Below are 12,650 nucleotides of genomic sequence, written 5' to 3' on the forward strand. Positions count from 1 at the left end.
TTTCACACCATCCAGAAAAAGTCGAATTATTAGGTCTCTACAGGTATACAATCTCTTGATGCACAAAAGATTGCTTCCATTCCCTGGGAACAAGCTAGGATCGTAAATATTGAGGAAAAAATAAATGACAACTTTCCATAGAGCGTTGTCCATTATAGTCTATTCCCAGCCCACAATAGTGCTGTAGTGCACTGGAGCATGACAGCAGTTGCTCCATATATTAAATTAAATTTCCTAAAATGCTGATGTTTTTGTAAGACCTAGATGACATTTGCAATCTTAGGGCTGAACAATAATGAGAATTATAGCGTTAACAGCCCGGATGTCAAAGAAAGTCATCACTGTCAGTGTGCCGGAGTGTGACGCTGCGCCTCACTGATGATGGTTCCCCTTGTTAAGCCCCTTATGATGGCTCATGTGCTGGGAAGGTTCATTAGACTTGGTTGCCAGCAACACGTGGTGCGCGGAGTAGTGGAGTCATTCCACAAGCTGCATAAAACCTTATAATCTGAATGGAGCAAATGAACTTACACAAATTTAATTTAACATCTAAACACTCAGTGACTCTGACGCTCTACTTATCAAGGTGATCCAAAACCAGATCACAGCCCAAAAGTGGCATCACTGCCCCACATCCTTAATATCTCACCCATTGGGAAACATCTGATAAAAGCAGATACCATCAGATTAGAGGATGCATGTTGTGAATTCTGCTTTTGGGCCCCCTCCGGTGGTTGTAGGTGGTAATGCAGTTGTTCCTGAGTTGCAGTCCTGGTCAGGTGTATCTGCTGATTGCAGTTCTGACTGGGGTATTTAGGCGTGCAGGATTCATTAGTCCTTGCCAGTTGTCCATGGTTGTTGGGAGGTTTTGGTCCTGGTTTGGTTCCTTCTGCCTTCTGCCAAATCAGCAAAGATAAGTGTCTGGTTTTGGTTTCTGTGGCACACATGCTGTGTGCTTAATAATTCTGTGCTATTCAGTGTTTTTTTTTTCCAGCTTAGATTGTGTCAGTATTTTCTCAGTCTTGTTGGATTCTCTGGAGTGGCAGATATACATTCCATGTCTTTAGTTAGATTGTGGAACTTTTTGTATTATCTGCTGTGGATATTTTTGGAAGGGTTTTAATACTGACCGCTTAGTATTCTGTCCTATCTTTCCCTATTTAGCTAGAGTGGCCCCTTTTTTGCTGAATCCTGTTTTCTGCCCGCGTGTGTCTTTCCTCTCCTACTCACAGTCAATATTTGTGGGGGCTGCCTATCCTTTGGGGTTCTGCTCTGAGGCAAGGTAGTATTCCTATTTCCATCTATAGGGGTATTTAGTCCTCCGGCTGTGTCGAGGTGTCTAGGGTTTGTTAGGCACACCCCATGGCTACTTCTAGTTGCGGTGTTAGTTCAGGTTTTGCGGTCAGTACAGTTTCCACCTACTCCAGAGAAAGTTCATGCGGCTCCAAAGTCACCGGATCATAACAGATGCACAACAGACCCTGCACTACAGTCATGGCCAAAAGTTTTGAGAATGACACCAAAATTATATTTTCACATGATCTGCTGCCCTCTGGTTTTTATTAGTGTTTGTCTGATGTTTATATCACATACAGAAATATAATTGCAATCATATTATGAGTACCAATAGGTTATATTGACAGTTAGAATGAGTTAATGCAGCAAGTCAATATTTGCAGTGTTGACCCTTCTTCTTCAAGACCTCTGCAATTCTCCCTGGCATGCTCTCAATCAACTTCTGGACCAAATCCTGACTGATAGCAGTCCATTCTTGCATAATCAATGCTTGCATTTTGCCAGAATTTGTTGGTTTTTGTTTGTTCACCCGTCTCTTGATGATTGACCACAAGTTCTCAATGGGATTAAGATCTGGGGAGTTTCCAGGCCATGGAACCAAAATCTCTATGTTTTGTTCCATGAGCCATTTAGTTATCACCTTTGCTTTATGGCAAGGTGCTCCATCATGCTGGAAAAGGCATTGTTGGGTGCCAAACTGCTCTTGGACGGTTGGGAGAAGTTGCTCTTGGAGGACATTCTGGTACCATTCTTTATTCATGGCTGTGTTTTTAGGCAAGACTGTGAGTGAGCCGATTCCCTTGGCTGAGAAGCAACCCCACACATGAATGGTTTCAGGATGCTTTACAGTTGGCATGAGACAAGACTGGTGGTAGCGCTCACCTCTTCTTCTCCGAATAAGCTGTTTTCCAGATGTCCCAAACAATCGAAAAGGGGATTCATCAGAGAAAATGACTTTGCCCCAGTCCTCAGCAGTCCACTCCCTGTACCTTTTGCAGAATATCAGTCGGTCCCTGATGTTTTTTCTGGAGAGAAGTGGCTTCTTTGCTGCCCTCCTTGAAACCAGGCCTTGCTCAAAGAGTCTCCGCCTCACAGTGCGTGCAGAAGCACTCACACCAGCCTGCTGCCATTCCTGAGCAAGCTCGGCACTGCTGGTAGTCCGATCCCGCAGCTAAAACAGTTTTAAGATACGGTCCTGGCGCTTGCTGGTCTTTCTTGGGCGCCCTGGAGCCTTTTTGACAACAATGGAAGCTCTCTCCTTGAAGTTCTTGATGATGCGATAGATTGTTGACTGAGGTGCAATCTTTGTAGCTGCGATACTCTTCCCTGTTAGGCCATTTTTGTGCAGTGCAATGATGGCTGCACGTGTTTCTTTAGAGATAACCATGGTTAACTGAAGAGAAACAATGATACCAAGCACCAGCCTCCTTTTAAAGTGTCCAGTGATGTCATTCTTACTTAATCATGACTGATTGATCGCCAGCCCTGTCCTCATCAACACCCAAACCTGTGTTAATGGATCAATCACTAAAACGATGTTAGCTGCTCTTTTTAAGGCAGGACTGCAATGATGTTGAAATGTGTTTTGGGGGTTAAAGTTCATTTTCTGGGCAAATATTGACTTTGCAAGTACAGTAATTGCTGTTAAGCTGATCACTCTGACATTCAGGAGTATATGCAAATTGCCATTAGAAAAAATGAAGCAGTAGACTTTGGAAAAATTAATATTTGTCTCATTCTCAAAATTTTTGTCCATGACTGTACACATGGAGGACAGGTAGCGAGTGACAGAGCCTGCATTACACATGGAGGACAGGTAGAGAGCGACAGAGCCTGCCCTAGACATGGAGGACAGGTAGGGAGTGACAGAGCCTGCGTGACAGACATTGCACTACACATGGAGGACAGGTATAGAGTGACAGAGCCTGTACTACACATGGAGGACAGGTAGGGAGTGACAGAGCCTGCACTAGACATAAAGGGCAGGTAGAGAGTGACAAAGCCGGCAATAAACATGGAGGACAGGTAAGGAGTGACAGCCTGCACTGCACATGGAGGATAGGTAGAGAGTGACAGAGTCTGCACTACACATGGAGGACAGGTAGGGAGTGACAAAGCCAGCAATAGACATGGAGGACAGGTAGGGAGTGACAGCCTGCACTAGACATGGAGGACAGGTAGAGAGTGACAGAGCCTGCACTAGACATAAAGGGCAGGTAGAGAGTGACAAAGCCGGCAATAGACATGGAGGACAGGTAGGGAGTGACAGCCTGCACTGCACATGGAGGATAGGTAGAGACGAGTGACAGAGTCTGCACTACACATGGAGGACAGGTAGGGAGTGACAAAGCCGGCAATAGACATGGAGGACAGGTAGGGAGTGACAGAGCCTGCACTAGACATGGAGGGCAGGTAGAGAGGGAAAGAGCTGGCAATAGACATGGAGGACAGGTAGAGAGTGACAGAGCCTGCGCTACACATGGAGGACAGGTAGAGAGTAACAGAGTCTGCACTACACATGGAGGACAGGTAGGGAGTGACAAAGCCAACAATAGACATGGAGGACAGGTAGGGAGTGACAGAGCCTGCACTAGACATGGAGGGCAGGTAGAGAGGGAAAAAGCTGGCAATAGACATGGAGGACAGGTAGAGAGAGACAGAGCCTGCGCTACACATGGAGGACAGGTAGAGTGACAGAGCCTGCACTACACATGGAGCACAGGTAGAGAGTGACAGAGCCTGCACTACACATGGAGGACAGGTAGGGAGTGACAGACCCTGCACTACACATGGAGGACAGGTAGGAAGTGACAGACGCCAGCACTGCACATGGACAGGTAGGGAGTGACAGAGCCTGCACTACACATGGAGCACAGGTAGAGAGTGACAGAGCCTGCACTACACATGGAGGACAGGTAGGGAGTGACAGACCCTGCACTACACATGGAGGACAGGTAGGGAGTGACAGACCCTGCACTACACATGGAGGACAGGTAGGGAGTGACAGACGCCAGCACTGCACATGGACAGGTAGGGAGTGACAGAGCCTGCAATACACATGGAGGACAGGTAGGGAGTGACAGAGTCTGCACTACACATGGAGGACAGGTAGGGAATGACAGAGCCCTCACTACATATGGAGGACAGGTAGGGAGTGACAGACCCTGCACTACACATGGAGGACAGGTAGGGAGTGACAGACGCCAGCACTAAACATGGAAAGGTAGGGAGTGACAGAGCCTGCAATACACATGGAGGACAGGTAGGGAGTAACAGACCCCGCACTACACATGGAGGACAGGTAGGGAGTGACAAAGCCGGCAATAGACATGGAGGACAGGTAGGGAGTGACAGAGCCTGCACTTGACATGGAGGGCAGGTAGAGAGGGAAAAAGCTGGCAATAGACACGGAAGACAGGTAAAGAGTGACAGAGCCTGCGCTACACATGGAGGACAGGTAGAGAGTGATAGATTCTGCACTACACATAGAGGACAGGTAGAGAGTAACAGAGTCTGCATTACACATGGAGGACATGTAGAGAGTGACAGAGCCTGCACTACACATGGAGGACATGTAGAGAGTGACAGAGCCTGCACTACACATTGAGCACAGGTAAGGAGTGACAGACCCTGCTCTTCACATGGAGGACAGGTAGGGAGTGACAGACGCCAGCACTACACATGGACAGGTAGGGAGTGACAGAGCCTGCAATACACATGGAGGAAAGGTAGGGAGTGACAGACCCTGCACTACACATGGAGGACAGGTAGGGTGTGACAGACGCCAGCACTGCACATGGACAGGTAGGGAGTGACAGAGCCTGCAATACACATGGAGGACAGGTAGGGAGTGACAGAGTCTGCACTACACATGGAGGACAGGTAGGGAATGACAGAGCCCTCACTACATATGGAGGACAGGTAGAGAGTGACAGAGCATGCACTACACATGGAGGACAGGTAGGGAGTGACAGAGTCTGCACTACAGATAGAGGACAGGTAGGGAGTGACAAAGCCCTCACTACATATGGAGGACAGGTAGGGAGTGACAGAACCTGCAGTACACATGGAGGACATGTAGGGAGTGACAGAGCCTGCACTACACATGGAGCACAGGTAGGGAGTGACAGACCCCGCACTACACATGGAGGACAGGTAGGGAGTGACAGACCTCGCACTACACATGGAGGACAGGTAGGGAGTGACAGAAGCCAGCACTACACATGGACAGGTAGGGAGTGACAGAGCCTGCAATACACATGGAGGACAGATAGGGAGTGACAGAGTCTGCACTACACATGGAGGACAGGTAGGGAGTGACAGAGCCCTTACTGCATATGGAGGACAGATAGAGAGTGACAGACCCTGCACTACACATGGAGGACAGGTAGGGAATGACAGAGCCCTCACTACATATGGAGAACAGGTAGAGAGTGACAGAGCATGCACTACACATGGAGGACAGGTAGGGAGTGACAAAGCCGACAATAGACATGGAGGACAGGTAGGGAGTGACAGAGCCTGCACTAGACATGGAGGGCAGGTAGAGAGGGAAAAAGCTGGCAATAGACATGGAGGACAGGTAGAGAGTGACAGAGCCTGCGCTACACATGGAGGACAGGTAGAGAGTGACAGAGCCTGCGCTACACATGGAGCAAAGGTAGAGAGTGACAGAGCCTGCACTACACATGGAGCACAGGTAGGGAGTGACAAAGCCCTCACAACATATGGAGGACAGGTAGAGAGTGACAGAGCCTGCGCTACACATGGAGGACAGGTAGGGAGTGACAGAGCCTGCAGTACACATGGAAGACAGGTAGGGAGTGACAGAGCCTGCACTACACATGGAGCACAGGTAGGGAGTGACAGACCCCGCACTACACATGGAGGACAGGTAGGGAGTGACAGACGCCAGCACTACACATGGACAGGTAGGGAGTGACAGAGCCTGCAATACACATGGAGGACAGGTAGGGAGTGACAGACCCCGCACTTCACATGGAGGACAGGTAGGGAGTGACAGACCCCGCACTACACATGGAGAACAGGTAGGGTGTGACAGACGCCAGCACTACACATGGACAGGTAGGGAGTGACAGAGCCTGCAATACACATGGAGGACAGGTAGGGAGTGACAGAGTCTGCACTACACATGGAGGACAGGTAGGGAGTGACAGAGCCCTTACTACATATGGAGGACAGATAGTGACAGACCCTGCACTACACATGGAGGACAGGTAGGGAGTGACAGAGCCCTTACTACATATGGAGGACAGATAGGGAGTGACAGAGCCCTCACTACTAGTGTTGAGCATTCCGATACCGCAAGTATCGGGTATCGGCCGATACTTGCTGTATCGGAATTCCGATACCGTTCCGATATTTTTGTGATATCGGAAATCGGAATCGGAAGTTCCCAGTGTATGGTTCCCAGGGTCTGGAGGAGAGGAGACTCTCTTTCAGGCCCTGGGATCCATATTCATGCAAAAAATAAAGAATTAAAATAAAAAATATGGATATACTCACCCGTCCGGCGGCCCCTGGACCTTACCGATGTAACCGGCAGCCTCCGTTCCTAAGAATGAGGAGTTTAGGACCTGCGATGACGTCGCGGCTTGTGATTGGTCGCGTGAGCGGTCACATGAGCGGTCACGCTCCAGGATACCTTCCGATACTTGCGTCCCATTGACTTGCATTGGTATCGGGTATCGGTATCGGCGATATCTGATATTTTTTGGATATCGGCCGATACCATCCGATACCGATACCTTTGAGTATCGGAAGGTATCGCTCAACACTACTCACTACACATGGAGGACAGGTAGAGAGTGACAGAGCTTGCACTACACATGGAGGATAGGTAGAGAGTGACTGAGTCTGCACTAGACAGGTGGCCCTATAGTGCATGACAGACCTCTGTAACAATCTGTATCAGCGTTTCCTTTGCTCTTCCAATTTAATATGCGTGTTTTCTCATTTGATACAGGGATGTTTGGCCCCAGGACGCGGATCTCTCTGAATCCTGTATTCTTACACAATGTGTTTAAAGTGATTTTCACATTAAATTAGGAAGCTATAATCACAAATCTCCATTTTAAGAATTGTTATATTAAAAAATTGTAATGGTAATGATAACACTGTTTTTAGCGGTTCCATGAAATATTGTTTTTACTTGTAGTGTTTTGTTATCGGCACAAACATTATTATCCATCTTACTGCATAATTGTGAATTTGTCTTTTCAGGGAGGAGTAAAAGTCTTAATTACGGGGCCATGGCAGGAAGCCAGCAATAATTATAGCTGTTTGTTTGACCAGATCTCAGTGCCTGCATCTCTTATCCAACCAGGTGTCCTGCGCTGCTACTGCCCAGGTAAGAGATATTTAATAAGGAGTTAAAAAAATGCTAGATAAATACATAATACAGTGAGAAGCTGTGAAATGGTTTATCAGGCCAAACAAAAAATAATGTAATTAAATAATTGTTACTATTATTGTTTGCTACTTGCATTATTACTTGTATTATTGTTATTGTTAGAATTTATATTGCTTTTATTATACAGTGAAGGAAATAAGTATTTGATCCCTTGCTGATTTTGTAAGTTTGCCCTTTCTCCAAGGACTCCTTTATATAGCTCCGCATAGCGGCGTGTTCTGGCACAGATAAATTGAAAAGTCGGCCTTTAGGAAACTTACTACCAGGAATCAAATTAATAGCACAATCACAATCCCTATGAGGAGGCAGGGCACTGGGCTTGGGCTCATCAAATACATCCTGGTAATCCGACAAAAACTCAGGTACTTCAGAAGGAGTGGAAGAAGAAATTGACAACGCTGGAACATCACCATGGGCCCCTTGACAACCCCAACTGGACACAGACATAGATTTCCAGTCCAATACTGGATTATGGACCTGTAGCCATGGCAAACCCAACACGACCACATCATGCAAATTATGCAACACCAAAAAGCGAATATCTTCCCGATGTGCAGGAGCCATGCACATGGTCAACTGGGTCCAGTACTGAGGCTTATTCTTGGCCAAAGGCGTAGAATCAATTCCCCTCAATGGAATAGGATGCTGCAAGGGCTCCAAGAAAAAACCACAGTGCCTGGCATACTCTAAGTCCATCAAATTCAGGGCTGCGCCTGAATCCACAAACGCCATAACAGAGTAGGATGACAAAGAGCAAATCAAAGTAACGGACAAAAGAAATTTAGGCTGTATAGTACCAATGGTGACAGACCTAGCGGACCGCTTAGTGCGCTTAGGACAATCAGAGATAGCATGAGTGGAGTCACCAAAGTAAAAACACAGCCCATTCAGACGTCTGTGTTCTTGCCGTTCAGTTCTGGTCAAAGTCCTATCACATTGCATAGGCTCAGGCCTCTGCTCAGAGGACACCGCCATATGGTGCACAACTTTCCGCTCCCGCAAACGCCGATCGATCTGAATAGCCAAGGACATTGATTCATTCAGACCAGCAGGCGTGGGGAACCCCACCATAACATCCTTAAGGCCCTCAGAAAGACCCTTTCTGAAAATCGCACAGACCACTTTCTAAACTTCTGACAATACATTTCAGCATCATCCTGACCCTGACATAGAGCCAGCAAGATTTTCTCTGCCTGATCCACAGAATTTGGTTCGTCATAGAGCAATCCAAGCGCCAGAAAAAACGCATCTACGTTAAGCAATGCAGGATCTCCTGGCGCAAGGGAGAATGCCCAGTCTTGAGGGTCATCACGCAACAAGGAAATAATGATTTTTACTTGCTGACTAGGGTCACCAGAGGAGCGAGGTTTCAGGGCAAGAAATAGTTTACAATTATTCTTGAAATTCAGAAACTTTGATCTATCCCCAGAAAACAAATCAGGAATTGGGATTCTAGGCTCTAACATAGGATTCTGAACTATATAATCCTGAATGCCTTGTACCCTTGCAGTGAGATTATCCACACAAGAGGACAGACCTTGAATGTCCATATCTACACCTGAGTCCTGAACCACCCAGAGGTTTAGGGGAAAAAAAAGACTAAACACGCTGCAGAGAAAAGAAAATGGTCTCAGAACTTCTCTTATCCCTCTATTGAGATGCATTAACACTTTTGGCCAGTTGTACTGTTATGGCTGGACCTGGTGGTTAGGAGCACCGGGAATGACCTGATAGTCAAAACTGCAAAATAGAGCGAGCTCTGGGAAGTGGGAGCTCTGCTGACCACAGCCCTAATCTATTATCACACACACTAGAATTAGCCGTGGATCCTACCTGACTCTGCCTAGACGACTCGACACAGCCTGAGAGGTAACTACACCTAAAGAGAAATATAGCCTCACCTTGCCTCAGAGAAATACTCCAAAGGAAACGAGCAGCCCCCCACATATATTGACTGTGAGTTAAGAGGAAGGCACAAACACAGCAATGAGACAGGTTTCAGCAAAGGAGGCCCGACTTACTAAATAGACAGAAGATAGATAAAGGGATCTTTGCGGTCAGCACAAAAAACTACAAAAAGCCACGCAGAGTGAACAAGAAACCCCCCGCGCCGACTCACGGTGCGGTAGGTGCCACTCTGCAACCCAGAGCTTCCAGCTAGTGAGACAATATCATGATAGCCAGCTGGAAAAAACTTAGCAGGTACTCAGAAATATATTCAGCACACAAATGAACAAGAAATGAGCGTAACAGGGACTTAGCTTCTGCTGAAGTAGACAGGTCATCAGGAGATCCAAGTGAGATCTGAACCAGTACAGATACATTGACAACTGGCATCAGGTAACGAAGTGAGCAGAGTTAAATAGAGGAACCAGCCCAGTCTTAAACGATGCAGCTGAGGAAGCCACCTCCAGACCAGCAGCTCCATTTTCAGCCACCAGAGGGAACCCACAGACAGAACTCACAGAAATACCATTCCTGACCACAGGAGGGAGCTCGAGAACAGAGTTCACAACACAACACCAGGACAATCAGAAGGCTCAACCTGCCCTGAAGAAAAACGAGGATGGAAACCAAAATTACAAAAAAAAGGCGAAACCAAAGTAGCCGAACTGGCCCGATTATTAAGGGCAAACTCGGCCAACGGCAAGAAAGCCACCCAATCATCCTGATCAGCAGACACAAAGCATCTCAAATAGGTTTCCAAGGTTTGATTAGTTCGCTCAGTTTGGCCATTAGTCTGAGGATGGAACGCCAAAGAAAAAGACAAATTAATGCCCATCCTAGCAAAAAAGGCCCGCCAAAACCTGGAAACAAACTGGGAACCTCTGTCAGACACAATATTTTCCGGAATGCCATGCAAATGAACCACATGCTGAAAAAACAATGGAACCAAATCAGAGGAGGAAGGCAATTTAGGCAAAGGTACCAAATGGACCATTTTAGAGAACCGGTCACAAACCACCCAGATAACAGACATCCTCTGGGACACAGGAAAATCCGAAATAAAATCCATGGAAATATGCGTCCAGGGCCTCTCAGGGACAGGCAAAGGCAAAAGCAACCCACTAGCGCGGGAACAGCAAGGCTTAGCCCGGGCACAAGTCCCACAGGACTGCACAAAAGAACGCACATCCCGCGACAAGGAAGGCCACCAAAAGGACCTAGCCACCAAATCTCTGGTACCAAAAATCCCAGGATGACCGGCCAACACCGAACAATGGACCTCAGAAATTACCTTACTTGTCCATCTATCAGGAACAAACAGCTTCCCCACAGGACAGCGGTCAGGTTTATCAGCCTGAAATTCCTGAAGCACCCGCCGTAAATCAGGGGAGATGGCAGAAACAATCACCCCTTCCCTAAGATTGCCAACCGGCTCAAGAACTCCAGGAGAATCAGGCAAAAAACTCCTAGAGAGGGCATCCGCTTTAACATTCTTAGATCCCAGAAGATATGAAACCACAAAATCGAAACGGGAGAAAAACAGGGCCCATCGAGCCTGTCTAGGGTTCAGCCGCTTGGCCGACTCGAGGTAAATCAGATTCTTATGATCGGTCAAGACCACAATACGGTGCTTGGCCCCCTCAAGCCAATGTCGCCACTCCTCAAATGCCCACTTCATAGCCAACAACTCCCGATTGCCGACATCATAATTGCGTTCCGCAGGCGAAAACTTTCGGGAAAAGAAGGCACATGGTTTCATCAAGGAACCATCAGAATTCCTCTGTGACAAAACGGCCCCTGCCCCAATCTCAGAAGCGTCAACCCCAACCTGAAAAGGAAGAGACACATCCGGCTGACGCAAGACAGGGGCAGAAGTAAATCGGCACTTAAGCTCCTGAAAGGCCTCAACAGCCTCAGAGGACCAATTTGTCACATCAGCGCCTTTCTTCGTCAAATCGGTCAGGGGCTTAACCACACTAGAGAAGTTGGCAATGAAACGGCGATAAAAATTAGCAAAGCCCAAAAATTTCTGAAGGCTCTTCACAGATGTGGGTTGAATCCAGTCATGAATGGCTTGGACCTTAACAGGATCCATTTCTGTAGACGAAGGAGAAAAAATAAACCCCTAAAAAGAGACCTTCTGAACTCCAAATAGGCACTTAGACCCCATCCCAAATAGAGCATTATCACGAAGGATCTGGAATACCATCCTGACCTGCTTCACATGAGACTCCCAATCATTGGAAAAAATCAAAATATCATCCAAATACACAATCAAGAATTTATCAAGATAATTGCGGAAAATGTCATGCATGAAGGACTGAAATACAGAAGGAGCATTAGAAAGCCCGAAAGGCATCACCAGGTATTCAAAATGGCCTTCGGGCGTGTTAAATGCAGTTTTCCATTCGTCACCCTGTTTAATACGAACAAGATTATATGCCCCTCGAAGGTCAATCTTGGTAAACCAACTAGCCCCCTTAATCTGAGCAAACAAATCAGAGAGCAAAGGTAAAGGGTATTGGAATTTGACTGTGATCTTATTAAGAAGGCGATAATCAATACAGGGTCTCAGGGAGCCATCCTTCTTGGCAACAAAAAAGAATTCCGCTCCCAATGGTGACGAAGACGGCCGAATATGCCCCTTCTCCAAGGACTCCTTAACATAGCTCCGCATAGCGGTATGTTCTGACACAGACAGGTTGAAAAGTCGGCCCTTAGGGAACTTAGAGCCTGGAATCAAGTCAATAGCACAATCACAGTCCCTATGTGGAGGAAGGGAACTGGACTTGGCTCATCGAATACATCCTGGAAATCTGACAAAAGTTCAGGAACATCAGAAGAGGGGGAAGAGGAAATTGACATTAAAGGAACGTCACTATGTACCCCTTGACAACCCCAACTAGTCACAGACATCGATTTCCAATCCAACACTGGATTGTGTACCTGTAACCATGGAAAACCCAGTACAACA

General features: G+C 47.1%; 1 protein-coding gene across 7 annotated transcripts in view; it reads left to right on the forward strand.

The window, feature by feature from the left end:
- CAMTA1 (calmodulin binding transcription activator 1) overlaps positions 1–12,650 on the forward strand; it is a 2,053,806-nt gene that overhangs the window by 1,775,980 nt on the left and 265,176 nt on the right. For all 7 annotated transcript variants that reach the window (XM_077250396.1, XM_077250399.1, XM_077250395.1 and 4 more), the window contains one exon: positions 7,540–7,666. In XM_077250396.1, the coding sequence (XP_077106511.1) occupies positions 7,540–7,666 (127 nt within the window). The remainder of the gene's footprint in view (positions 1–7,539; positions 7,667–12,650) is intronic.

This window comes from Ranitomeya variabilis, chromosome 4, assembly GCF_051348905.1.
Source record: "Ranitomeya variabilis isolate aRanVar5 chromosome 4, aRanVar5.hap1, whole genome shotgun sequence".
NCBI lineage: Eukaryota > Metazoa > Chordata > Amphibia > Anura > Dendrobatidae > Ranitomeya > Ranitomeya variabilis.